Source organism: Zootoca vivipara, chromosome 1 (assembly GCF_963506605.1).
Source record: "Zootoca vivipara chromosome 1, rZooViv1.1, whole genome shotgun sequence".
NCBI classification, from domain to species: Eukaryota; Metazoa; Chordata; class Lepidosauria; order Squamata; family Lacertidae; genus Zootoca; species Zootoca vivipara.
In genome coordinates this window covers 27673812-27700151 of record NC_083276.1, presented here as the reverse complement: position 1 = coordinate 27700151, position 26340 = coordinate 27673812, and the positions used below count along the sequence as shown (strand labels likewise).

The following is a 26340-nucleotide window of genomic DNA, read 5'->3' as shown; positions in this document are numbered from 1 at the left end:
GGACCGAGCAATGGGAGCTCACCCCGTTGCAGGGATTCGAACCGTCGACCTTCAGGCCATGGGATAGAAGTGTGCTATTCTTTCTTGCCAAGTGACTTCAATAATTTAAATTTTCTTCCCAAATCACTTGATAGTGAAAGGCAGGTCCTTGGAGTCCATCAATCCATCTCTCCCACCTCTACTGCTTTTCAGATCTGGGAAATGGTGTGAAGTTTCCTGATGTAGCACCATTTCTGAAGTCCACCAGTCAGTAACCTGACAGCATAATGGCCTGATGTCACAATCGGCTGTTGGGGCTTGCAGAATTTTGTACACAGAGCTAAGCAAGCCTCCCTAAATTATCTAGTTCTTTACTTGCCCCAAGGGATGTGGGTGGTGCTGTGGTCTAAACCACTGAGCCTAGGGCTTGCTGATCTAAAGGTTGGCAGTTCGAATCCCCGCGATGGGGTGAGCTCCCGTTGCTCGGTCCCTGCTCCTGCCAACCTAGCAGTTCAAAAGCATGTCAGAGTGCAAGTAGATAAATAGGTACCACTCTGGCAGGAAGGTAAAAGGCATTTCAGTGCGCTGCTCTGGTTTCACCAGAAGCAGCTTAGTCATGCTGGCCACATGACCCAGAAAAACTGCAGACAATCGTCGGCTCCCTCGGCCAGTAAAGCGAGATGAGTGCCGCAACCCCAGAGTCAATTCGCGACTGGACTTAATTGTCAGGGGTCCTTTACCTGCCCCACATCTGACAACAGGTGGGTTTGGTTTGGCCAAGACGGCTTGGCAGACCAAATGAGAAGGCTCGCCACATCTTACAGCACCAAAGGGAAAATGCTACACACCCAAATCTATGTGATGGTTATAGGGATTGTCCTGTGAACCCTCTGATTTGCAACATGGGAAATATTTCTAAGATCCTTGAATATACACAGCTGGAGCCCCTGACTTCTATACCATATGCGATGTCTCCTTGTGTTACTATCACAAGGGTATTTGATCTCCGTGCTTAGGTAACATCTTGGCAGAAGCTATGCTCTTATTATTGGCAGCACATGGCTTTTATTTGTAAAATATTAATCAAATATATAGGAAGCTCCTCCTTGGCATAGCAGTCAGGCACCAGGATGCAGTAAAGAGAATTTTTATTTTTTAACTCCCTCTTAACCAGTGTTTTTCAACCTTTTTTGGGCAAAGGCACACTTGTTCCATGAAAAAAATCAGGAGGCACACCACCATTAGAAAATGTTAAAAAATTTAACTCTGTGCCTATATTGACTATATATAAAGTAATTCTCCCACGGCACACCAGGCAACATGAAAAACACTGCTCTTAACACATTAATAGGGAAAGCTTAATAAAGAAGGGATAGGAAGGGGAATTAACAAAGCAGTAGCCAGGAGGAGGAGGAGATGGGATAATAAATTACAGCACAATTAATGTTCCTGGAACTTTATAGCTCTCCTAAAAACATGCTCAATGACTTAGGGATGTGTGTAGTGTATAATTTTATGGGTCTATGGCTAAAGTACAATAACAGCAGATGTAAAGCTATTCCAAAGAATGTGAATGGACTGAGATTCATCTAGGCAACACTCTGATCCTTAAAACATGCGCACATGCACACACACGCGTGCACACACACACACAAAACAAACAAAGACAATGGATATATTTTCAGATGTGCCAAACGCTCATTCTAAATCTATACTGTTTTAACTTTTGGCATTTCTCCCCACTTCTTCCATGATCCGGGGCTTGTAATAATTCCACCTGCTCTTGTCAAGTTCTGTGAAGAATCTTACTTGAATGATGTTACATAAACACCATGGTGTGTGTGCTTTCTTGCGGCTTGAGCTAGGCCTTTGCTCCCATATTACATTATAGGATCCAGAGCCCGCAATAGACAGTGTCAACTGATATGTAATAAGATAGAACAGACCAAGTCCCCCCCCCCTCCACGCTTGACTCCCTAGGGAAATCACTTTTGTAAACACATCCACTAAGGCAATAGTGGCAGCCACTGCATATTATCCACTATGCAAGGCTGTAGCTGGCAGTGTAAAATATGTCATGATGTATCACTGTTTAAGAGAGATTGAGCCCTTGGGGATATTTCCTAAGATTAAAGACAGGAAATGGTGAATGAATTGTATTGTTTTCCTCCACCACCCTTGCCATTCTGTTTACCAAAGAACTGCGTTCTGGCACAATATGCTGCCAGTGCCTTTATTTGCCATTTTGTTAGGAGGGTTGTGGTCCTCTACCAAGTTTAGGAAGCATCTTAAGTTTCCCCAGTTTAGCGACATGGACTTGGATCAGGAGTCATCTGCAACCACACAATAGTTAATGCATAATGTTGCAAAGCACATGGTGTATTAAGAACAAAACTGAGTTTCAGACATCGAGGCACAAACAGGCCATAGGGCAGTAACAAGGAACAGGGTATCAACTTGTTGGAAGCAGCACAACTTCAGCAGCCACTCTGTGCAGACAGCTCGAAAATGTGAGTAGGATGCCCCATGCCAACATTCCCATATTGAGAGGGAAGGTGTAAAGCTTAGAAGCTTTTGTGTGATCAAAAAAGCTTTGTTGTTAGGATTCCTGATTGTGAATAAGCTTCTAAGCACATTCGCCAAGTTACATGCAGACGCTCCCTTAAGACCTTCCCACTTAATTAGAGAACTGGTTGGGAGTAGAGGGTGCCATAATTTGTATGCATGGGGATATTGGGGTGGGGCCAGTGTGTATTGATGTCAGGTGTAAGGTAGGTGTGTAGGTAGGTGTGTGTGTGTGTGTGTGTGTGTGTGAGAGAGAGAGAGAGAGAGAGAGAGAGAGAGAGAGAGAGAGAGAGAGCGCAGCATAAAAGTCAGCAGCAAGGTTTGAAACAATAATATAGTAGCAAAAGAGCGGTAGCAATAAATAATAACATGTCATGAGTGGCTGGTGGTTCTAGCTGTCAGGGCTAATTGATGGTCTAGGCCAGGGGTCAGCAAACTTTGTCAGCAGGGGGCCGGTCCATACCTACCAAGTCTGCTACTGAAAAATGTGGAATCAGCAGCGGCGCGGCACCAGAAGTTGTGTAGAAGCAACTTCAGGGGCCGCTCTGACCATGTGTGGGCACCGGAAATAGGGCAGAGTGGCACTGGAAGTCACTTCCATGCATGCCCAGCGGCCATCTTGGTGGTGGCTGCATGTCGGTGGCCATCTTGGTGACGGCCGCCGCCATGCGGCGGCCACCAAGATGGCCGCCAGGAATGTGTAGAAGTGGTTTCCGGTGCCACTCTGCCCTATTTCCGGTGCCCACACATGGTCAGAGCAGCACCCAAAATGGAGGCTCCCTAGCAAGTAGGAAATCCGGGGGATTTCTGGGATTTTTCTCCATTCAGGAGAACAGTGGGAAACGGATTAAAATCCGGGGGTTTCCCGCGAAAAACGGGATACTTGGCAGCTAAGCCACTGTCCCTCAGACCTTGTAGGGGGCGGGACTATATTTTTGGGGGGAAATGAACTAATTCCTATGCCCCACAAATAACCCAGAGATGCATTTTAAATAAAAAGAGACATTCAACTAATGTAAAAACACCCTGAATCCAGGACCGTCCACGGGCCGGATTGAGAAGGCGATTGGGCCGGATCCGACCCCCGGGCCTTAGTTTGCCTACCCATGGCCTAGGTGATGAAGCAGCAGTTCTGCTTGGCAGTCATCTTTTGTTGTGCTTCCTTATGCTACTCTTCTATGTTTTGCTTAGAGCTGTCCAGAAATCTATCCTTGAATTTCTCAAAAGTTTTCGTACCCTGCAAAACAGACTTCCATTTTTTCCCAGCATCAATCTTAGCGCACTCGAGAATTTCTTTAGAGATTTGTTGAGTGTGAGGTTTTGAGCTTACTTTATCATTGCGTGGCACCCATGGGTGGTATATGTGTGTTTTTCTTCCCACTAAAAAATTCTCCAGCAGATTAGTGCCTCCCTAGCTGCCTGTGCTTCTGGATATGAAAAAAGCCTCCTGGAAAGAGTTACCTTGTGATGCCTTCCCCTGGGCTTTGACTGAAGCATGGCACCTGGGAAGGCTGCAGTGTACAAACCAAGAGAGAGATGATTTGTAGAATTTAAGAAGGAACATTCACAAACATCCCTGAATTACTTCTAAAGTAAGGTAGGCATCACATACTCCATGCTGCACTCAGGATTATTTCACCAAAATGTTTTTTCCCTTTTGATGATTTCCAAAAGCAACTTCTTCTTCTTTTGTTAATTGATGGTAAAAAAAATATATTGCAGGAGATTTTATTATTATTTTTGCATAGCACTAGTTTCCTTAGCCTTTTGGCCAATCTCAGAGGCCACCCACTATAAATGCACTTGCATATGGTACTTTCATTTCTTCTGGGTACTTCAGGCATTTTTTCTTTCTCTATTGGTTACAGGTGCCCTTTCTATAAAACAAAGCCATCTGCTTTGTGTCACCTACAGTGTGCAATGGTGTGATATCCTCTGAATTGCTAATGTCCACCTGGGTTATGTCATGTCATTTGTCATGTGCCAGAAAGAGTTATTGACAGTGGCTTAAGATGGCGGGAAGGGACAGGTAGAATTCAGATCCAATGTATGCTGTGATCTTGGCAGTAATTGTCTCTACAGAAGACTGGGAGTTGCTACAAGACTCTGAAATTACATCCACCTGTCCGCAAACCTCTTGGCCTCCATTTGAGCTGTTATCAGAGCGTGACATTCCCCCCACCCCCCATCAAGCCTGATTTGATGGTTCTTAATACTTGATGATTTGTACAAGAATACACTTAGGGGGCTGCTTCTCTGGAGTGAACATCTGGGCAATCTTTAAAATAAATTTTACAAACTTGGAACATTTAATACCATAACAAGTATTATGGTGTGGACGTGACACTGTTAAAAGTCATATGCTTATAAAACATACAATTAAATAGGCTCTTTACTGTTCACAGATGTAATTTAGGAAATCGTTTCCATTCCATTTTTCATCATTAAATCTCTAAGGGAGCTTTCACTTGAATTTCTAGAAACAAAACATATTCTGTACCCTAAGGACTGGCAGCTTAAAATGTTTGATGTGCCTTCCCTTCACTATTGAAAGAGACTATTAAATAAGTTGCAACAGTGGAAGCAGTACCTATGGGAAAAATAAGGGTAGATTCATACAACTGTTCTACCCACAATCCGGTGGGTTTTTATTTATTTTTACCTTATAGCCAGCGCTTTTTTCAGGGGAAACTCACAGGAACTCCGGCACCTCTCAGGTGGGCACCATTGATATTCTGAGAGAACGAGGGAGGTGTTCATGGTGAGTTCCAGCATCTCTTTTTCTAGAAAAATAGCATTGCTTATAGTAGACTGCTTTCCGCATCACATTAAGCCAAACTATGGCTTAGCATGGACACATGAGCATGCAGGGGGTTGCAGCTGCTTCACTCCTCCATTGTCATTTTGCTGCTGCAATATAGTATGTCATTCAAACCTAGGCCCATGGATTATCCCTCTCCAAACTAACTACAAGCCATACACCAAGAACATATCTTGATTATAAGAGCAAAGCAGCCACAATCTCCTCTCTGGGAACCTGTAAACTCATGTGTTCATGCTAAACTATTGTTTGGCTTAGTGTGATGTGCAAACCAGGCCACAGTCAGGTTTTGTGGGTGGCAATACAGATTTGGGTCCTGACCATTCAGGGCCTGAATGAGGGAATGAATGATTGATGTTGAAAAGCTGCAACCTGAATGCATTCTGAAGATTAGGGAGTCGGTGGAGCATGAGACTCTTACTGTATTCTTAGGGCCTGGGGTTAAGGGGCAAAAAGTTGGACTAGAGGACCCCTGTGGTCCTTTCCAACTCTGTACTGTAGTACCTCTACTTACGAATAACTCTACTTATGAATGTTTCTACTTACAAACGGAGCTCCGTCCGCCATCTTGGATGCAGTTTAGATAGGATTTTTTCTACTTACGAATTTTTAGATAGGGTTGCTTCGACTTGCAATTTTTTTCTCCCAATGCATTCCTATGGGATTCGACTTACAATTTTTTTCTGACTTACGAATGTGCGTTCGGAACGCATTAAATTTGTAAGTAGATGTACCACTGTAGTTCTGTGATTCTGTATCTACCACCACAACAGAAAGTGAAATCTTGGCCACTTAGGCTGTGGGAATCCACTGTCAACTCAGCTTCTGTTGCTTACCAACAGTGTCTTAGAGATATGGTATTTGTCACAGTCCAATGTTCCCTCCTTACAACCGATTCCATATTTTCTATATGTCTGTAAATACCACTGTCATCCATGGAACATAGTTATGTTCATAGGAACAAATGAAGATGTTTTATACAGAGTCAGGCCATGGGTCCATCTGGCTCAGTATTGACTACACCAGGCATCCCCAAACTTCGGCCCTCCAGATGTTTTGGACTACAATTCCCATCTTCCCCGACCACTGGTCTTGTTAGCTAGGGATCATGGGTAGGCCAAAACATCTGGAGGGCCGCACTTTGGGGATGCCTGGACTACACTGACTGACAGCTCCTCTCCAGGATTTCAGGCAGGGTTCTCTCCCAGCCGTACCTGGAAATGCTGGGGATTAAACTTGGGGCCTTCTGCATGCAACCAGAAGTTTCTGGAGTACAGCTCCCATCACCCCAGACCACTGATGATGCTTGTTGGGTCTGATGGGAGTCCAGCAACACTTCTGGGGTATATAGTATTTCAGTCTCGCTGTAATGGGATAGCATGGTAAGTACCAGCAGTTATATTAAATGGGAATGACTCCTCCAAGGAAGGACTGCAAGACAGCACACAGGTAAGGAAAATAAGAGCAAGGCTAAAGAAAGCCATTTGAGGCACCCTCTGTGCTCTTCCTTTAGCTGCAACAACTCTGGTGGTAAGGAATCTCTAGGACCTGCATATGAGCAAAACCCTGTATGTGTGTGCATGTGTATGCATTTATGTTAGTTTAGCTGGTGACAACATATTGCGAGTTATTTGTTTCTTCTTTGCATTTCAATGCTCCTCGAGGAACTGCCTTTTCAATGTTTATATTCAGTCCCATAGACTACTTCATTAACATTTATGTAGAGTAGGCAGGCAAAATAGGCAGTGATATTTGCACATGAATACATGCGTGTGCATGCGGACACTCGTGCACAGAGTTAGGAGACCCACATCAGGATGCTTTCTTTGTCCCTAAACATTTAAACCAACGAGGCCAATGAATTTTAAAACTTGTCAGTAAGATGACTGATTTAAACCTTGCCATTTTTTAAAGCACATTTCAATTGCTTGGCACACAAATTGATAGAATGGCACATCCAAATGTGTGACTGGGAGTTTTCTGTCTGGCACACAAACATGTCCCCCTAAGATCATTCCACAATACAATAAAAAATCCTACAACTATCATTATCTTTGGGGGTAATTTATACTTCCTTTGGTCTTATTTTCTTTTTCACCTGTCCCTTGGAACACTGCTCTTCTTCTTCTTGCTTCCAGGGTAGCTCTTTTTTAACCAAACCCACACACCAAGTTTTTGGATGTGCAACAAAGCCCACTTTCCCAAGAGTGGACTTTTTTGAGATAAGAAAAGTGGCAGGAAGATGCACTGGAAAGTGTAGGATAACACGTACTTTAATGCAATGTCATTGACAATCGCTGCAAACAAATCAGACCAAATACTCATTAAAATGCCAACCTTCTCTAACCTCCCTGCAAAATAAATCCGGATGAATACACAGGCCATGTGGAAGCATCCGGAGACATGCTTCGGTGGGATTTCATTCAATAGTTACCTTTGCTAGGAACAACCAACAGGTCTGCTGTCTTCCCCTCATCTGGCTGGACAGATTCCAGGACGGGAATCTTGGAGGCCACCCCAAAGGACATATAATGTTCCCAAAGATGAAAGCTCCTCTGACAACAGTAGCAGTTCCAACCTTCATTCCAGCATTTTAGTAGTTAATCTATGGCTAAAGCACAATTCTCGTTATTCTGCTTTCTGCTATATGCTAATCTTCCTGCCTCTTATTTGTACTCACCCATAAAAATTAAGTAATGAGCAACCAAAAAAAGGGGGGGGAGGGGGAGCCTAACGACCAGCTGCCATCTCATCAAAAACATTTAAAAATAGACAGTGTCTCCAGGAGTTCAGCTTCCTTCTAGGGCAACACACACCATTTCCCACCCCCCACTTATTATTTAATGCCAACTATCTATGAGTGTGGGAAAGGCTGCAAGGTGTTTCTTACTTTTATTTCATTTTGTCAGTCCACCTGGGCTGTCTACTCCAGCCTCTTCTTCTGCTTCTTCTATTAGACTTTGTTTCCGTGGAAACAGTTGTGATGTAATGCTGAGAAAGGTGATGTTGAGCAGGAACTTACAGCAGGTGATCACAGATGAAAAACAGCTCCCCCCCCCCACCCACTGCAGATGTCTTCCAGAGAGCAAAAACAACAGCCACTAAAACAAAAAAGAACAACAAAGCCTGGTGATAAAGAAGAAAGAAGTGACAGATAAATCTAAAATGATTTAAAATCAGCTCTTTGCAAATAATATTCTACAAATAGCCAGAAAGCCTTTGAAGGCAGAATAATCCCTTCTCTCTTCTCCCTCACCCCAGGGCTATTAGTTTTGAATCTCTGCTGTTGTTTTTGAATGCATTTATGCTCTAGAAAGCAATGGTAGCTGGCATATTTATTTATTTCCCCCAGTATCTTTTGAGAGCAAACCCCCTGATTCTAAAGCATGGGATTGCTGCCACGCTGAGAGAAAGAACCCGGGGCCATGTGGACATGTGCAAAGGTGCAACTAGGTGCCAATGTGCTATTTATTCATTAATCTGCTGAATGTCAGTCAGCTGTTGCTTATCAATGTTAAAGAAGTCACACAGTTTTGTTTCTGATCAGAAAAGCAGAGCTGGCTGAACACAGAAGAATGGTAGTAAAATCTCCATATCATTTCCTTTTTTGCTAGCTGCCACCAATGTAAAAATTTGGCCCCAGCTGCATTACGAATGTATTTTATATGGAATACCGAGAAGGAGCATGGCCTCCAAAGTATCACATCTATAACAGTGGCCCGGCAAAGGATGAAAGTGGGAGCCAGATTGTAGGGTGGCATGGATGCTGCCATGACTGGGGAAGCAGTAGTTGATTCCCCTTTCTGGGATCTTAGTGGGCTTCCTCCTCTCATGGGGCCCTGCAGGATCTTTAAAAGGGCCATTCAGATCCACCATCACTAGTTCTCACCAGCTTGAAAGTGATGTTTCCAACATAACCCTATGGTGGTTAGTATGGCTGCAGAGACCCCAAGAGTGGAGACCACATATAGGCACCTGGGCAGCAAATTAATGGGCTTTTGGCAACTTAGGGTGGTCTCAGGATTAGCCACCCATCAATAATGGCAAAACCCTTTGAACGTCTGCTTTGAGGGGGTTCAACTCTCAGAGGCACGCAATGGCATGTGGCTAGAAGATCTGTGCTCCAGAGTGCTAGACTGGTTGCAGTGATAGGAGCGGCCAGTAGCGAGCTTTTGACAGCTCACCCACTCTTGTGGCAGAAATGCCATTGGGTAGGCTCTAAACATAAGGGGGACCCTCAAGTAAACCACTTTTCAGCCCAAGCTGAGGTGGGCCAGGCCTGATGTTACTCATGTCAGGTTATCAACAGGATTCCAGAAGCATAATATAGACCAGGGGTCAGCAACCGTCTTCAGCCATGGGCCAGTCCACAGTCCCTCAGACCATGTTGTGGGCTGGACTATATTTTTTGGTGGGAAATGAACAAATTCCTATGCCCCACAAAGAACCCAGAGATGCATTTTAAATAAAAGGACACGTTCTACTCATGTAAAAACACACTGATTCCCAGGCAGTCCGCGGGCCGGATTGAGAAGGCGATTGGGCCGCATCCGGCCCATGGGCCTTAGGTTGCCTACCCCTGATATAGACCATGGTCCTTATATGCTGGTCAGCTCCCATGGGATTCTCCAGCAGGAGTGCTGGGATGATGTAATGGACTTCAGATTGAATATTGTAGGGGACTAGTGGATCCTGACCCAATGCCATGCCAACCCTGCTTTCCACACTATAGTCAATAAAAGGTTTGGCCTGTTTTTCACCCACAGCTGTGCACTGAGTGTTATTTATCCCCTACATGGCATGTACGGAAGCATCCCGAATGCACTTGCCAGGTTGTTGCAATTATGTAAGGAGTCTTTTATGTTGAAACTAATTACAAAATCTTGTATGTCCTTTCAGAATAGAGACAACTAAACTCTGCTTCCATTCATCCCAATTGATTCCACCGACTTCCAATATTTTGCTTTGTTTCTTTTCTTGCTTGTGTGGCTTGAATTCCCACACCTTTAGACCTGAGGGGCCTTCTTACAAAACACATTTGCTAAATACCTACTTTTTCAAATGAAAAATGAAGGAGAAAATTTGAATTTATTTGCCCTTAAAACACCCAAGCCAGATCTGCTGCCTTTTTCATTGATGGCAGGATGGATTTTCATTCATGGCAGGATACTGCTTACCCTCATCCTAACTTGCCCAATTAACCACTGAAGTAGATCCAGGACTAATGCATTTACTACATGAATGACACAATTAATTCCAAATATATTTCTATAAATGGGAGTCTTCCACTTTGAGCATTCTAATCTAGGCACCGTGCCAGGAAACCATCTATCTAGAGTGTTTGTTTGCCACTAAAGCTATGCTCAGTCTGCTATCCTTGATCACTTCTTGGACAGAGATGGCAGCTCACTCGAAGCCACCTTTAAAACACAATTTACTGCAAAGTCCTGATTCAGCTTTCCATTAGAACCAGCGCCTTCTGCTAGCTTACTTGTAGCTTAGGCTTTTTAACTTCTATTGATGCTGCTTGAGCATTATGTGCCTCATTTATATCTGTGGTCTGGGGTGTTTTATGCACCCCTTGAACCACAAGTGATTCCCTGATCTCCATTCTACAAGGACTTCCATTTGCAAGCAATAAGCATTTATTGAGAATGGAGAGCCAGGAAGAATTGCAAGCCTGGCTTTCCTTCAGGAGCATTGTCTACCCGAGGATCTATGCTTGGTATTTTACTACACAGAAAGGAAAGCACCTAAAAAGTCCCAATTAAAAAAGGAAAGGGTGGAGTTTGGACTGATTATTATGGAGATGTTAATATCTGTAGCCAGGCTGTTCAGTATAAGGGTATTGTTGAGATTGCTGGGGGCTCATTTATGCTTGACCTCGTCTGGAGATGTGTTCGCAGAACTCAACCTGGTGTGTATGATCACTGGGAAAAATAGAAGAGTTGTTTACTTTCCATGGGGAATAGGTTCCTTCTCCCCTCCCCTCAAGCAGAAACATTGTCATTTCAGTTTCCTACTGACCTATCCACTGGTTTTATGATCCTTTAGCACTGCAGTGAAGTAAAGTAAGAGGGAACACTTAGTCTTCCTCTGAAACTATGTGGGGCTGAGATGGGTAAGGAATATCTTAGAGAGAATGGAATAACAATCCCCATTCAGCTTTAAGTGGGCAAGGCATGCAAATGTAATTTGTACCACCTTTTAACAAATTAGCTTTTGCACCATCATCACACCAAGATGATTTCAGTGACTTTTCCAACCAGGCAGGCTTTTACTGTGCAACAGATGTGGCCTTAACATTTGCTTCTACTTGCCACTGTCCCCAGGTAAAGGACCTGAGACCCTTTATGCTGGGCAGAAACTCAATGACAATGAATGGCACACAGTCCGTGTGGTACGTCGGGGAAAGAGTCTCAAGCTGACAGTGGATGATGATGTTGCCGAAGGTGAGTTGGTGATTCATGGGTTTCTTGTTTTGATTCAGAAGACCTAAGTTACATAACAGTTCTGTCACTTCTCACCTTTAGCCAAGCTTTATCTTTAATACTACCCGTTTCCCCAACAATTAGGACAAAGCTTGGACCTAACACTATGCTCACAGTGTAATGTAAAGCAAAGAAACCCCAAATTATACAAGTAGCTTCCATGAAAAGAGGCGCATGGACAGGGCCATCTTAAGCATGCCCGGCGCCCTGGTGCCGTGGTGCGACGGATCCCTCAGGCGCCCCGCCCTGTTTCCCAGCGCGGTGGGCGGGCGCAGCTGCAGTGCGCCACCCAGCCTGTTGTAGGGCCAGCCCTAGGCCCGCGCGCCTCCAGAGAGCGGCCTGAAGCCGCTGAACAGCGGAGGCACGCCTAGGGCAGCCTCAGCCGTGCCTCTCAGCGGACGCCGTGGCGCCCCTGGTGGCCTGGTGCCCCGCGCCACCAGGGGCGGGCCTAGAGCCGGCCCTGCACATGGCACATCTGAATCACATACACTTTATTAGCTTGGTGACAGAGATGCTCACTTCTCCACCATGGTGAACAAGGTAATCAGCCTCGGTAAACATCTGAACCATGGGCAAAGACTCAGACTAATCCCATTTAACAACAGTGGTGGGAACAGGGGAAAACAGGAGAGGGTACCATGCTTCTGTGCTTATGTTTGCAATACTTCCTTGATAGGGATGTCAGAGGGGTTACAATGCAGCCAGTGGTGGTTGCCTATTATGGCACCTCTTAATTAATTTGCAATTCTGACATTCCAGACATGCCCTGTTATCTTTTGTATCTGTTCTCAAGTCAGGGAGGAGGCTCAGAATTCTGTAACTATTGGATTGTGCCCCATAGGATGTTTTCCTGTCATCTAGAAAAGATTTGAAACATAAAGCGGCATAAATCCAAGTTTGTAAGTGTGCATTTTATTAGCCTAGTGGCAGGCTTACAATTTGTGAAGAAGAGAGTTTAAATAGAGTGAAATGGAGCAGGAGAGAGAAATATGGAATGTAAATAGCCATTCTGTTATTACAAAGTATTGAATTTTTGCGGGAATATCTAGTAGAAACATAAATTACTGGCTTTACATAAGACGATCCTGTGCACATGTTTAGGACTGCAGTCTTCTACCTCTATATTGGAAAGTATCAGTGCTAAGTAGGGTGCAGTTCTGAGGCACAGCCGCTTGATGGCACACACTGCCTTGCACAGCCATGCTTGCTGGGGGGGGGGCAATGTGTGCATGGAATTTAGAGTCCATAATTGTTAGCTTCACGAAGGCAAATGTGAAATCCTAAACCACTTTAAATTAATCTTACATATTGAAATATATAATTTATTATTCATGCATGTGAGGATATAAATAAACATCTACATGACATAGCCATGGAGGGCATCTGCATATTGATAAATAAACAGATATGCATGTGTAATAAAGCAGTGTCAGAATGGTTTCCTAAAATTTGTTGTGACCTGCTCTGGGTGAATGGTAAGTAAGAAATCCAAAGAAAGAAAGAAAGAAAGAAAGAAAGAAAGTTTCCCTTTGCAGAACAGTGTGGAGAATATTTTGCTAGGGGAGTGGGGAAAAAATATATATTATCAGGGTGGGGTGGGATTATCCTGTGAAATTTTGGCTCTGCTCTAGCATCTAACAATGAAAGCGTATAGTTGTGTGAGTGTGTTTGTGTGAATACTGTTGAAATAATTTAATTAGAGCTTTTGTAGAAGCAAATAATTAAAGACCAGCATAGAGACATGCTATGGCCAAACTGAGAGGAAATTTGCCATCTGAAGTTAATGAGGCTGCTTTATCCATTTGCTTTCTTCTGCCTTACCCCCTGCCACATCACTGAGCAGGACCAAATGATAACCAAAATAACATCAGACAGTAGGGTGAAGCTATTTCTGCTTGCGAAAAGCAGCAGGATGACTCTTGAGCACATTATCATTCTTATGACTTTGTCATCACATTTCTTCCGCCCCTTCCTCTCTTCATCCCCTTGCCCTTGATAATTTAATTGACAATCCTCAGACTGGGAAGCAGGGCAATTTATTTAAGTGTTTTTTGAATTGTTTGCATCTGTAAGATCTGGTTCTATACAGCAGGCATGCCCAACTTTCAAGACAATGCAATCTACTCAGACTATAATAAAATTGGCAGTGATCTACCCATGAGATTGACCAAAGTTGTTGAGCTTTTTTTGGGGGGGTCAGGGTCCCCCTATCAACTGTGATCTACCACAGGACCCCCCCCCCACCCATGATCAACCAGTAGATCACGATCAACCTGCTGGACATCCCTGCTATACAGCAATAAGTTACTTTAAGTTTGGCTGAGTTTTGTAGGGAGTAGGCAGTCCCAAGGAACTCTTGATCCCTGTCCTTCACTCCAGCGTGAAGCATGGCACACTCCAAAATGTTAGACGGGTCTATGAAGAAGTCTGTAACATGGAAGACCATTCATTCATATTCCACCCTTCCAGGGGCTGCACATCCTATTTTGCCTCCTGAGACAAAAACAGGCTGTGCCACCCTGCTGCCTCTGCCTCCCAATTCCAAGTGAGATCACACTGAAATTGTGCAAGATTTCACACGACTTTGGGCAGTGGTGGAGGTGGCAGGGCAGGCAGCCTTAGGGCTTCTGCTACCTGAGGCAATTCACCCCACCTAATTAATGGCTGTGCTGGCCCTGCACCCTTCCTCCAAGGAGAAAAATGGACTAAATTTTATACTCTCAACAAACCTGTAAGGTAGGCTGGGAAGTAAGCTCTTTTCAGGCATCCAGGTTGGACACATGAAGGGGCCAGCAGGAATGTCCTGCTCCCTTTATGATGATGCACTCCCTGGTTCAAGATGTGATTGGCCTGTGCTTGAAGGGGGCTGCCTCAATTGCACATAACATCATTCTTGGTTCCTGTCCCTGCAAAAAGCAATTCCCTCAGATTAATGCCAGTCATGCCAGACATCAGTGGGGATGAGACTTGCTTCACGCTGTCCTGCTTGCCCTGTCATTCATTCAGACTAAACACCTGAACAGCACTGTAGTGGCTGGCCCAAATTCTTCTAATGAGCTGTGTGGAGATATGATCCTGGCCCTACTTTCCCAAAATCCACCAACCACCTGCTAATCCAGGCCTTATCTTCCCTTTGCTTGCTGACTCCCCAAAGTCTTTCATTCCATATCTCTTAGTAGCTCAGTGTTTGCCCAGCAAGCAACAGTTTGGCAGCTGAAAAATGTCCTTTACAGTCCCGAGTTCAGTCTCTCAGTTGTAGTTGGGAGACATGCCTTAAAGAGAAAGAAACACCCAACCATCCATTCAAGTTCTACACTGATCAAGCTAACTCAACCAGACCATTATGAGGCCAATCTGTAAAGCAGGTACACGTAGCAGAGCAAAAACTTTCAGCCTTCAGTCCTTGATCAGATGGCACACTAAGCCAAACCTTGGTTCAACAATAATAAGAACCAGGAAGGAACTAAGTGATGCTAGACTTTCCTGTGGAACACAGGTATTAGCCTTCCCATGCAATGTCATGGGCTTATATTATTACTATATATTATTGGGAGTTAAGGTATGCTATTTTAAAAAGCATGATAACACCCCACAGCATACAGTGTAGCGCTTCAGCTCGTAATAAATAGTGGATTGTGATGGCAAAACATGTCAGCATGCAGAGGGTCGAAAGGCCAGCTGGCTAGCCCCCAGCTGGGTCGTCTCCTTCCAGCCATCCCACTGCAAAGACCCATCGGCCTCTGCTCCAACGTAAATCAGTGACCCAGGCTTCAAAGCCAGGGCACACTATATCAGCAGAGCAAACTGCGCAAACAGAATAAGCGTGAGGCTTGCGGAAGCATACTAACACTGCAGATTTATTAAGCATAAATCAGAACAAAAGAAACATGTCGTCTCTCTCTCTTTGTCTTCTTGGCGAGAGAGTCCCAAAAGCAAAAGCAATAACAACACAACAGAAGTTCCGCTTGTTCCAGCAAACAGTGCTGGAATGTAAACAGACATGTGACACACAAGAACCCCATGCCTGCAACTAAAGGTGGAATGGAATTTTCCAACAAAACATACACAGATTTCTCTGATGCAAATTTCAAGAATTGTCTGAGCTGTCATTAAGAACATGTCCTTTCTAAAGGATTAAAGAAGGAGTATTCTTGTCTATTTGTGGAGGTTACTGTAAATGCAGGAGCACATTATAGATTGGGGCATTCACCACATGACACTTTTTAATTTGTAACCTTGATATTTTTTTAATGCTTATTAAAAATAGTGGCTTTCTGGTTCTGGTAGTTACAGCAGGTGATAGAAATATGGAGTGCTGATGAGATTCCATTGCACTTTTAAGCTTGTCCAGGCTTTCATTGAGGTTATCTCTATAACAAGCCCTGGGAGACTTATTTCACACCCAGTTTGGTCTATGTGGAAAAGGCAACCCAGTACTCAGGTCTTTCATCCAAAGTTGCAAAACTTTCCCCCCACCAAGAACAAAGGGAAAGAAGATCATTGGCAGCAGTAACATGCACACTACATTATAACTTATATCATCCCCATTAAAAGTATTTATAAAGCATCTAATAGTTTCTTTAAAATTTCTTAAGTGGTGTACAGTACAAAACAAATAATATCATTAAAGCAAAAATACATCATAAAACTAAGGAAGCATTAATATAAGAGCACATGGAAGCATTAAAACCCCATTAAACATGAATTCAGGGGGTTGAAACACATAAAGCCAGGTCTGATCTTATGTGTTAGGGAAAGCCCTGGAGAAAATATATATCTCTTTACAAGATGCCTGAAGCAACTGATGGTGGCTGCTTCATGTATGGAAAAGGGGAGGACATTCCATAGTACAGAGGCAAGAGCAGAAAATAGTCATTAGTACTGGAAACCTTAACTCAGAGTAATACCTTGGAGGCAGGCCTTATGTTACCAGTCCTATTAGCCACAGAACATTTTTTTTTCAGCTTTATTTACTGTTTTCTGATCCTCAGGTACCATGGTTGGTGACCACACCCGCTTGGAATTCCACAATATTGAGACTGGGATAATGACAGAGAAGCGTTATATCTCTGTCATTCCCTCCAGCTTCATTGGCCACCTCCAGAGCCTCATGTTCAATGGCCTTCTCTACATTGACTTGTGCAAGAATGGTGACATTGATTACTGTGAATTGAAAGCCCGCTTTGGGCTGCGCAACATCATTGCGGACCCTGTCACCTTCAAGACCAAGAGCAGCTACTTGAGCTTGGCAACTTTGCAGGCCTACACCTCCATGCACCTCTTCTTCCAGTTCAAGACAACCTCTGCTGATGGCTTCATCCTTTTCAACAGTGGTGATGGAAATGATTTCATTGCAGTTGAGCTGGTCAAGGGGTAAGTAAGATATTACGTTGTCTCTGGGAGTAGGTTGGTCAATCCATGTAGGCAATTGTGCCATCACTAGTCTGACTATAAATTCATATTCTTCTTTCTCCTGGGAAGGTAAGTTGGATAAAATATGACCTGTCCTGACCAAGCTTCTTATTCTGCTCTTTGACCATGGACAACTCATTAAGACCATCTGGAATTTTGGTTAGAAAATTAGAGCAGACTGTTGCAGATGTTTTGAATCTTTTTTGTGTCTTAGCCATTAATTCATTTTCATTCTGGGCTTTCTTCTGAGCAGGCACTTGTGTCATTTGCAGGTATATACACTACGTGTTTGACCTTGGGAATGGACCTAATGTCATCAAAGGCAATAGTGACCGGCCTTTGAATGACAACCAGTGGCACAATGTAGTCATCTCCCGAGACAACAGCAACACCCACAGCCTAAAAGTGGACACCAGGGTTGTTACTCAGGTTATCAATGGTGCCAAAAACCTTGACCTTAAGGGTAAGTAACTGGATCTTACCAGATCAGGTAGAATATATTCTTTGTATTCATGATGCACCACTTGCACCAGGTTTAATCCTTGGTAATTCCAGTAAAAAATTAGGTGGTAGGTCCTGAGAGACCTCACACATTAAAAAGCCAGGTGCTATTTGGAATGGACAGTACTTTGCATATGCATTTCTTATCAATGTATTTTGATAAGGTGTTTTTTTTTGAGATGAAAACTGCATCTGAACCTTGCGCACTGCGAAACTTGGAGGGCAGCTAAATCCTTATCTGCATATTGGTCCAAGAGGTGCAGATCAGGTCAGTTTCTACTGGAATTCCCAAAGAAGAAATTCCTCAAGAAGACACACACACACACACACACACACACACACACACAATTTCATACCACACAGGGCTCTACACATACAGTACTAGTAGGGATGCAATTTTCTGAAAAGAATCATTTTTTTAGTTTATCCACATGGATTTCTTCTTCTAATTTTCATCTCATTTCTTTATCTAAATGAGAAGCAATGTTTTTCATGTTCCGCTAAAGATACAAACAGGGACGCGGGTGGCGCTGTGGGTTAAACCACAGAGCCTAGGGCTTGCCGATCAGAAGGGTCGGCGGGTTCGAATCCCCACGATGGGGGTGAGCTCCCATTGCTTGGTCCCAGCTCCTGCCAACCTAGCAGTTCAAAAGCACGTCAAAATGCAAGTAGATAAATAGGTACCACTACAGCGGGAAGGTAAACGACATTTCCGTGCGCTGCTCTGGTTCGCCAGAAGCGGCTTTGTCATGCTGGCCACATGACCTGGAAGCTGTACGCCTGCTCCCTCAGCCAATAACGCGAGATGAGCGCCGCAACCCCAGAGTCGGTCACGACTGGACCTAATGGTCAGGAGTCCCTTTACCTTTACCTAAAGATACAGTTACCATATATCGTACACATTATTATACGTATAATACTACATGTGCATTATACACATATACACTCCAGGTTACCTAAAGTAACCAGCACATAAATTTCCTTTATTGTAACTTGAATTCATTGATACAAGAGGCAGTTCAGTATGGACAAAACACAAACAGGTTGGAACTACCATATTCTGTGTATAAATCCATTTAAAATGGATTCTTCCATTCCTAAATGCTAACGGGTGAAATAGAATGGTGGGCAAACCCCCTTTACTCTGGAATCTAGTTGTAAGGCAGATTTTATATGGGAGAGCAGTAGATTGTGTGATCTCCCATCTGCAGTCTGGAATGCTCTAATTCAAGAACAGTTTTTACATGTGGTGAGTTGTTTTCACAATCCAATCCTCAGTCTTTTAAAATGAATGAATATAAGAACCTTAGAACTTTTCCACTGGACTAGATTTTCATGAGTCTGTCTGTCATGAGTTTTTTTCCCTTCACCAATGTGTGTCCTGTCCTCCAGTGGGTCATTCAAACCATATAGATATGGCTAAAACTGTTACAGTTGTATTTAGTGTATATAAATTTGTGTATAAGTTGAAAGCTGTATTGATTCATATTTTGCATTTTCCTTCCTAGGCTTATACATTGAGTAAAATAGCTCCCTATTTCTATAACAGACAGTCATTTGTACTACTACTACTACTACTACTACTAATTGTATTGTTTACATACTACCCATCTGGCTGGGTTGCCCCAGGCCCTCTGTGTGGCTTCCAACACATATAAAACCACCACCACCAACAACAACAACAACTTATTTATACCCTGCCCATCTGGCTGGGTTTCCCCAGCCACTCTGGACGGCTCCTAACTGAATATTAAAACACAATACAGCATTAAACAGTAAAAACTTCCCTAAAAGGGCTGCCTTCAGATGTCTTTTAAAAGTAAGATAGTTGCTTATTGCCTTGACGTCTGATGGAAGGGCGTTCCACAGGGCAGGCGCCACTACCGAGAAGAAAATCAAATCAGCAGGCTGTTCTTCTGTGGGCAGCTAATCCCTCAATCTTTTCGCTCTTCGTTTAGGGAATTTAGGAAGAAACACTTTCCAGGGCCAAAGGTGCTGAAGTTGACATGCCCAGAGTGCTCATTTCAAAGTCATGAAAGGTGCTTGGGGAGCCTGCACAAGGCTGCCTCTCATGGCCTCACACACAAAGCTGTTTTGGCAGGGAAACCACAAATCTCAACAAGTGGATCCAAGAGGGCTTGTTAATGGAAGAGCTGATACATCCTTGGGAGCAATTTGGTGCAACACGGTGGTGTATTGGTCAGAAAGTCACTGTTCCACAAAGCAACAGGCACTGCCGTGTGAAAAAAACATTCAATAATGAGACATTGTTATAGCATTATAATCAGGAAAACAAACACAATATTCCCCACGTCTGAATGCATCCTAAGTGCTGGGCACACTGTGGGTTATATCCTGTGCTGCTGTTCCACTCGCAAAACAGGCTTCCCTTTCCTCTCCCCCACAGCCACCTGTTCATGTGGGGAGAGGAGTGTGAGAGGAAGTCCCCTTGAGTGAGCAGAACACATTGGATGCAACCCCATAACTCCACTGTTTGCGTTAACCTTTTCCTTTGCCCTGTTGCTTGGTTCCCTCCAGGTGATCTTTACATTGCTGGCCTGGTTCAAGGAATGTACACCAACCTCCCCAAGTTGGTAGCATCTCGCGATGGGTTTCAAGGCTGCCTGGCATCGGTGGACTTGAACGGGCGCCTGCCAGATCTTATTAATGATGCTCTTCACCGCAGCGGGCAGATTGAACGTGGATGTGAAGGTACAGCCTACCTAAAATGCCATTCCTTCTCACACAGCCCTCCCTACCTCCATGCTGCTCTTTTCATCGCCACCACATATTTCCTCCATAGATGCTTGTTGTGACATTCCTCCTCCATCGCCATCCGCATTCAGCTTCCACGATTGTAACCAGCTTGGGTGTGCAAAAGAAATGAGAGGTGACTGTCGAGCACTCCATGTTGTGATGTAGCTTTCCTCTCTTTTTTTTCGTACGCTGTGTCTCCCTCCAGAATGGAAGACGCATAAACATTTAGGAGGTGCCCAACACAAAAGCAATCCACATAGAAATTGAGATCACACAACACACATCAACATAAACTGGTGTGTTTTATTTCCCATCATGAAGTAGCAGCCGGTGGAGCTGTCCTCCTGACACGGCATTGCTGCAGCTCACCTGGGTGGTACTGTCTCAAGGCAGTGCTATATTGTGGCTCACAGTCAGTACTGTGGAGGCACACCAGCAGAACCAAACCAAATCCATGTTCCCACCAGTGTGTCTGCAGAACCCCAACCTTCCTGCTGTCCTACTCCCCTGTTGCATAGGTAAGCTGCTAGGGTATAGTCATATGCCACAGTCCAGATCTGCACCTGAACATCAAGCTTTTGATAACCTCCTTAGCAAAGACATCGTCACTCTTTGAGACCAAGTTCTCTTTTACATCACATCCCTGGGACCAATTCAAACATTGTGTCTATTACAGGGAGACACCTGGAAATGCTTCTGCACTGTGAGTTGGTCAAAGAGAGCGATGACAGGCAGTACAAGAAAAGAGGTCTTGAACATTACTTCCCTGATTATTCAGTTTTTCCTACCCATTTAAAGCTCTCTGCATGCCAGGATTTTATAATCTGGTGTAATCAAAAGTTCTTGAACCCTGCATTGGACTCCACACAGTTGCCTTTCATATTCTATACAGTGCCAAATTATACTTTTTCTATGTCTCACCATTATTTTACTGGTCTGTTCCTGTATGTTTTGGGTAATCTCCCACTGGCCTTTCTGAGAGTATGTGGATCCCATGGCCGGTTGACTGTGTTCCCCAACAGCAGCCTAAAATTTTATATGATTTTGGAATAAATGACATACTGCTTTGAGGCAGTGTCTTTTTGTGCAGTGTTTTTATATAGAATGGTATAGAAAGAGAAATCTGGGTGATAAGGTTTTTGTGAAAACACTTGTCCTTGAACAGACAAAGGCTTGTGAAGAAGGCAAGTAGGAGATAATCTTTCAGTATCAAACAAAAGAAACAGAACATTGCTGCTATTGCTGAGTCCTCAGAAAAAAGAAAATACTCTTTGGGTGACATCCGGTGGTGTCAGTCCACTTACACAATGGACTTCTGCTTGCATAGCTCTCTTCTCTCCCCGCCCCCTCACAGTCTCTAGAGTATTGGGAGACCCCTAAGGGTACATGGAGACTGCTGGTGGGAGGAGAAAGAGATGGAAATATCATCATGGCCATTTATATGATGCTGGACATTGCTTCTATGTTTAGAAGAGGCCCCCTTTTGCACTTAGGTTTTTTAAACAATCCTTTTAGTGGCTCACAACATTTCCTTTTGAGAGATGTGTCCCTGTAAGAGTCTTAGAATGATTTCTGGCTGCTCACAATGAGCTTTTAATATTCTTAAATATATATAATTTTATGGAAGACTGATTACTTAACTTTCTGGCACCGGGAGGTTTTCAGATATTCTCCTGGTTGCCCAATTTTCTTTTTAATTGATGTTAACCATATTTAAAAAGACAAGCACAACTCAAAGCATCAGAGTTCATAGGTCAGAGGTGGAATTCTTGTTTTTACATATATGAAGTCTCAGGTTCAATCCGTGACAAGTTCAATTCAAAAGTTTCAAGCAGCAACTTTGGGAAAAAGACCTTGGCCTTGGACCCGCACGGATCAGCCTACCCCAATCTGATGTTTTGGACTACATCTTCCATCAGTCTCAGCCAGCATGGCCAATGATCAGGGCCAGTGGGACGTACAGCCCAATATACCTGGAGTGCACCAGGTTGGGGAAGACCGATGTGAATATAGTGTAGTAGATGGACCATTGATCTGGCCCCCTATAAGATTGCTCTCTGTGTCTTTTAAGCTGTGCTCAGTAATATTACACCGAATCTTAAAGAATAAAGAGAACAGCTAGTGAAGGTGACAACATAGATGAGGAAAATACACCACCTAATGAATAAATTGTCAGATCCAGTACTATGGGGAAAAGGACATTTTAGAGGAATGTTGTGCATAGCCCTGCCTGTGTTTAAATCTTTAGCTAAAATTTTGAGGTATGAATTAAGGATGAACTGAATTTGTGGATGGTCCTTTGGATTTGAATTCATTGTACAATGCCTTTTTTCAGCAGTTGACACAGAAGCTTTTGGCAGCTACTTCCTTATCCCGTTAAATGTTTGATCAGTGCTTTGCAGGCAGCTCAGATGCTCCTGTTAAGGTATTTTAGCAAAGCCAAGGGCTTTGTTGCATCCAGCTGTGAGGAATCCAAGCCTTAGCTGGTGGTTATCACACAGCCCTTAGGTATTCAGCTGTGGGATGACATAATCATCACGAGTGGCATTTGAGGCAGAAAGGCTGTATCAAATCATAACATTCTTGGCATTAGCTATATAAAAACCTGAGCACTCTCAGCCGCATAAGAAAATGACTTGGTCGCAACAGGCACACCATATTAGCAGAAGTGGTTATAGCAAAGAAGATTGCTTGACCAGCAGTTTATTGTAGGAACATAGGAACCTTCCTTATGCAGAATTGATCCAGCCCCATAGTGTCCAAGCCAAGTGGTATGAGATTCCAGGGATTCCAAACGCACTCACCCAAGGTCCATGTTTCCTTTTTTGAATGATGCACAGCAGAGACTGTGGTGTCTTTATGATATATGGTTTATTTACACATATATACAACCTGAACCTACAAGGGAGGGGATCAAATTATCACACTCCAGGAGGGTCCAACACCCCCTCCCCAGCTTGCTGCATTTAGCAGGTGGACACTTACCCATACCCTCAAAACCCAAAACCCTCTACTCTCCTTTTGTGTCTACTATTTCAGAGCTCAGGAAGAAGATTCTCCCACTCCCTGGCTGACTCAGAGTCTTTGCTTTGTTGATAGCCCATCTCCCTGTCCTTGTTCCCTGCTAATGGCCTACCTTCTTCCCAGGCAGCTTCCTGCCACACGGGAAAAACTGGTTGGGCCTATACTTTTACACTGCTAAATTCAGCGCTTGGCAGTCCATCGTAATACGCCAAGCATTGATTAAACTCCAACACCTGTTAGACTCAGCATCCATTTGACCCATAGATTTAGTGGAGTCAACACACCCATAAAAGCAGCATCTACACTGACTAACAATCATTTTGCAAGATTTCAGAATGAGGTCTGTTTCCCAGGTCTACCTGCAAATTTTGGAGATTGAACCTGGGACCAGGCGATGTGGATGCTTTGCCATTGAGTTGCAGCCCTTCATTTGAGGCCATAGAGGCTGCTGGAATCACTATTTTATCTGGAAACAAGAGGGGGAAAGCTGGACCTGATTTTCTTCATTGAGATGGACTCCAAACATCTCACATAAGTAAAACCAGATAAAAACATCAACTCCTAAAATAAAATACTACAGGTGAAATGGGGAAGGAAAAAAACAACAACATGGAAAACCAGCAGGAAATGACAGCAACGATATCTGTTGCTAACAGGAAAGTCTGAAGTAGCCGGATAAGAACAATAAATAATGCACAAAATAGCAACATAATTGGAAGCCACAAGTCAGATATTGCTACTTAAAAACAAACAAAAACATCTAAATGTCTGCTGGGAAAACCAGATTTTCCTGTCAATGCAAAACATACACTGTGAAGAGGCCACAGTGTATGTATCTGGGGAAGGCATGAAACAAATTTGGTGCTAACAAATTTGGCTTGTTCAAGTTAACTATTTCAGAGTTAAGATGCTCGATAAACTTCTTCTTTTTTTTTGCCCAGCTAAAAATTCACAAAATGTGCAACATGCACAATTGTCCCCATACTGACAAATAGCAGAGAAATTAGAAATCAAATTACAGTGGAACATACTTCCTTATACCAAGTCAGACCACTGGTTCACCTGGCTCAGTTTTGCCTGCCCTGGCTGGCAGTGGCTCTCAAGGGGACATTTCCAGCCCTACCTGGAGATGGTGTGGGTTGAACATGGACCCATCTGCCTACAAAGAAGGCACTGAGCTACCAGTTTTCCACCATCCTTGAAATACTTCAGCTACACAAGAGAAAGCAAGATCTTAAAATTCAAGAAAGAACCAGCCACCCAGTTACTGCCTGGATCTTTTGAGTTCAGGACTTTGTGGCTTTTGAAAACAGCTCTATAGAGAAATGAGCACCTTGCATGGATTGTGCTGACATTTGTAGTTGGGGCCCTCGGAAGGAATGGAATCAGTCTTCTCACTGGCAAGAATAATATTATCTTTAAATGGAAGAAGAAAAGCTTAGAAGACAAGGCCTTTCTTCTCTTCAAAATAAACAAGAAAGCACCCATCCAGCCCTCTTCTGTTGATCTGACAGGTCAAGTACAATTTACTGAGTCCATGGACATTGGTTTTAACAGCTGATAATCCCCTAGCAAATGTAGCATTGAATGAAGCCACTTTTAGATGATATCCTGAACAAAAAGTGCAATGAACTAAGACTTTCTGTAATGAGTAACTCGTGTGTGTGTGTGTGTGTGTGTGTGTGTCCATGTCTACTGCTTGTTTATGACTTCATTCTTATGTCATCCATCATTTGTTGGCATTCCACCTTCACTACCATCTCCATTGTGACCACCCTCCAGTCTTTAACGCACAAACTGTACTTCGGCAAATACAGCCTGCCCAGAGATATGATTTCTTCTCAGAGCAACAAAGTCATGAGTCACAAAGGGTAGCTATGAGAAACCAAACCCCCATTTTTGTACTCAATCATCAGAACCCAACAAAGAACATTGACTTTCTCCAGAACACCACCATTATTGTGCCCAATACTAAAGTGTGGATGCTGATATTGATAACCCTGCATTGTCTAAGATATACAGTATGTCATGGTGGTGTTGCAGTATGCTCTCATCCTACCCACTCATGCAAGGTGACTTTCTGAAGCAGGAGCTTTCCATATCCATGGAAGCTCCCTACATATGTTAGATCCATGATTTTCCAGGGGTTTTAAAACACACAAAGTCTCTGTGTATACAAAAAGTCCCCCCTTCAGATAATTCTCTTTCACAGGTTGGAAGGTGACTGAAATGGCAATTGCTGGGGAGAGGGGAGAGGCAAAGCTAGTCCACATATCTCTGTTGTCTCTCCTCACATATTTACATTGCCCTAATTGTAATGCCTGTACAAGGCTATGGTATTTTAGTAGATTGGGGCAGCCAGCTTAGTGCCTTGCAGATGTGGTTGGGCTCCACCTCCTTCATCCCTGGCAATTGGCCATGTTGGCTGGGGCTGTTGGGAGTTGGAGTCCAGCAACCTTTAGAGGGAACCATGTTGACTAGATTTTGTGAAAATGCACAGAAGCCTTTTTGAGGATGGAGACACACCCACCCACTCCAGTTTTGCAATTTAGATTTAAGAGACCTCAATCTGTTCAGCAGTTGGTCTAGGGTTTGGCTCGTGAGAGAATGTATTTTTGACTCTATAGCACTGATTTGATCATTGGGCTTAATGGAAAAAGAAGAAGTTATGGAGTTGGGGGAATGCTATATTTCTCTTTCATTTTCAAAAGTCCCTTTAAAATATTCATCAATATACTTAATTGTGTTGGTCAAGAGATGGAGAGAGAGTAGTTTCAAAGGAGAAGTAAT

General features: G+C 43.6%; 1 protein-coding gene across 1 annotated transcript in view; it reads left to right on the top strand.

Moving 5' to 3' along the window:
- NRXN3 (neurexin 3) overlaps window positions 1-26340 on the top strand; it is a 1204733-nt gene that overhangs the window by 523562 nt on the left and 654831 nt on the right. Inside the window, exons 8-11 of the mRNA XM_060282978.1 lie at window positions 11698-11817; window positions 16848-17229; window positions 17541-17731; window positions 20308-20481. Coding sequence (XP_060138961.1) covers window positions 11698-11817; window positions 16848-17229; window positions 17541-17731; window positions 20308-20481 — 867 coding nt within the window. The remainder of the gene's footprint in view (window positions 1-11697; window positions 11818-16847; window positions 17230-17540; window positions 17732-20307; window positions 20482-26340) is intronic.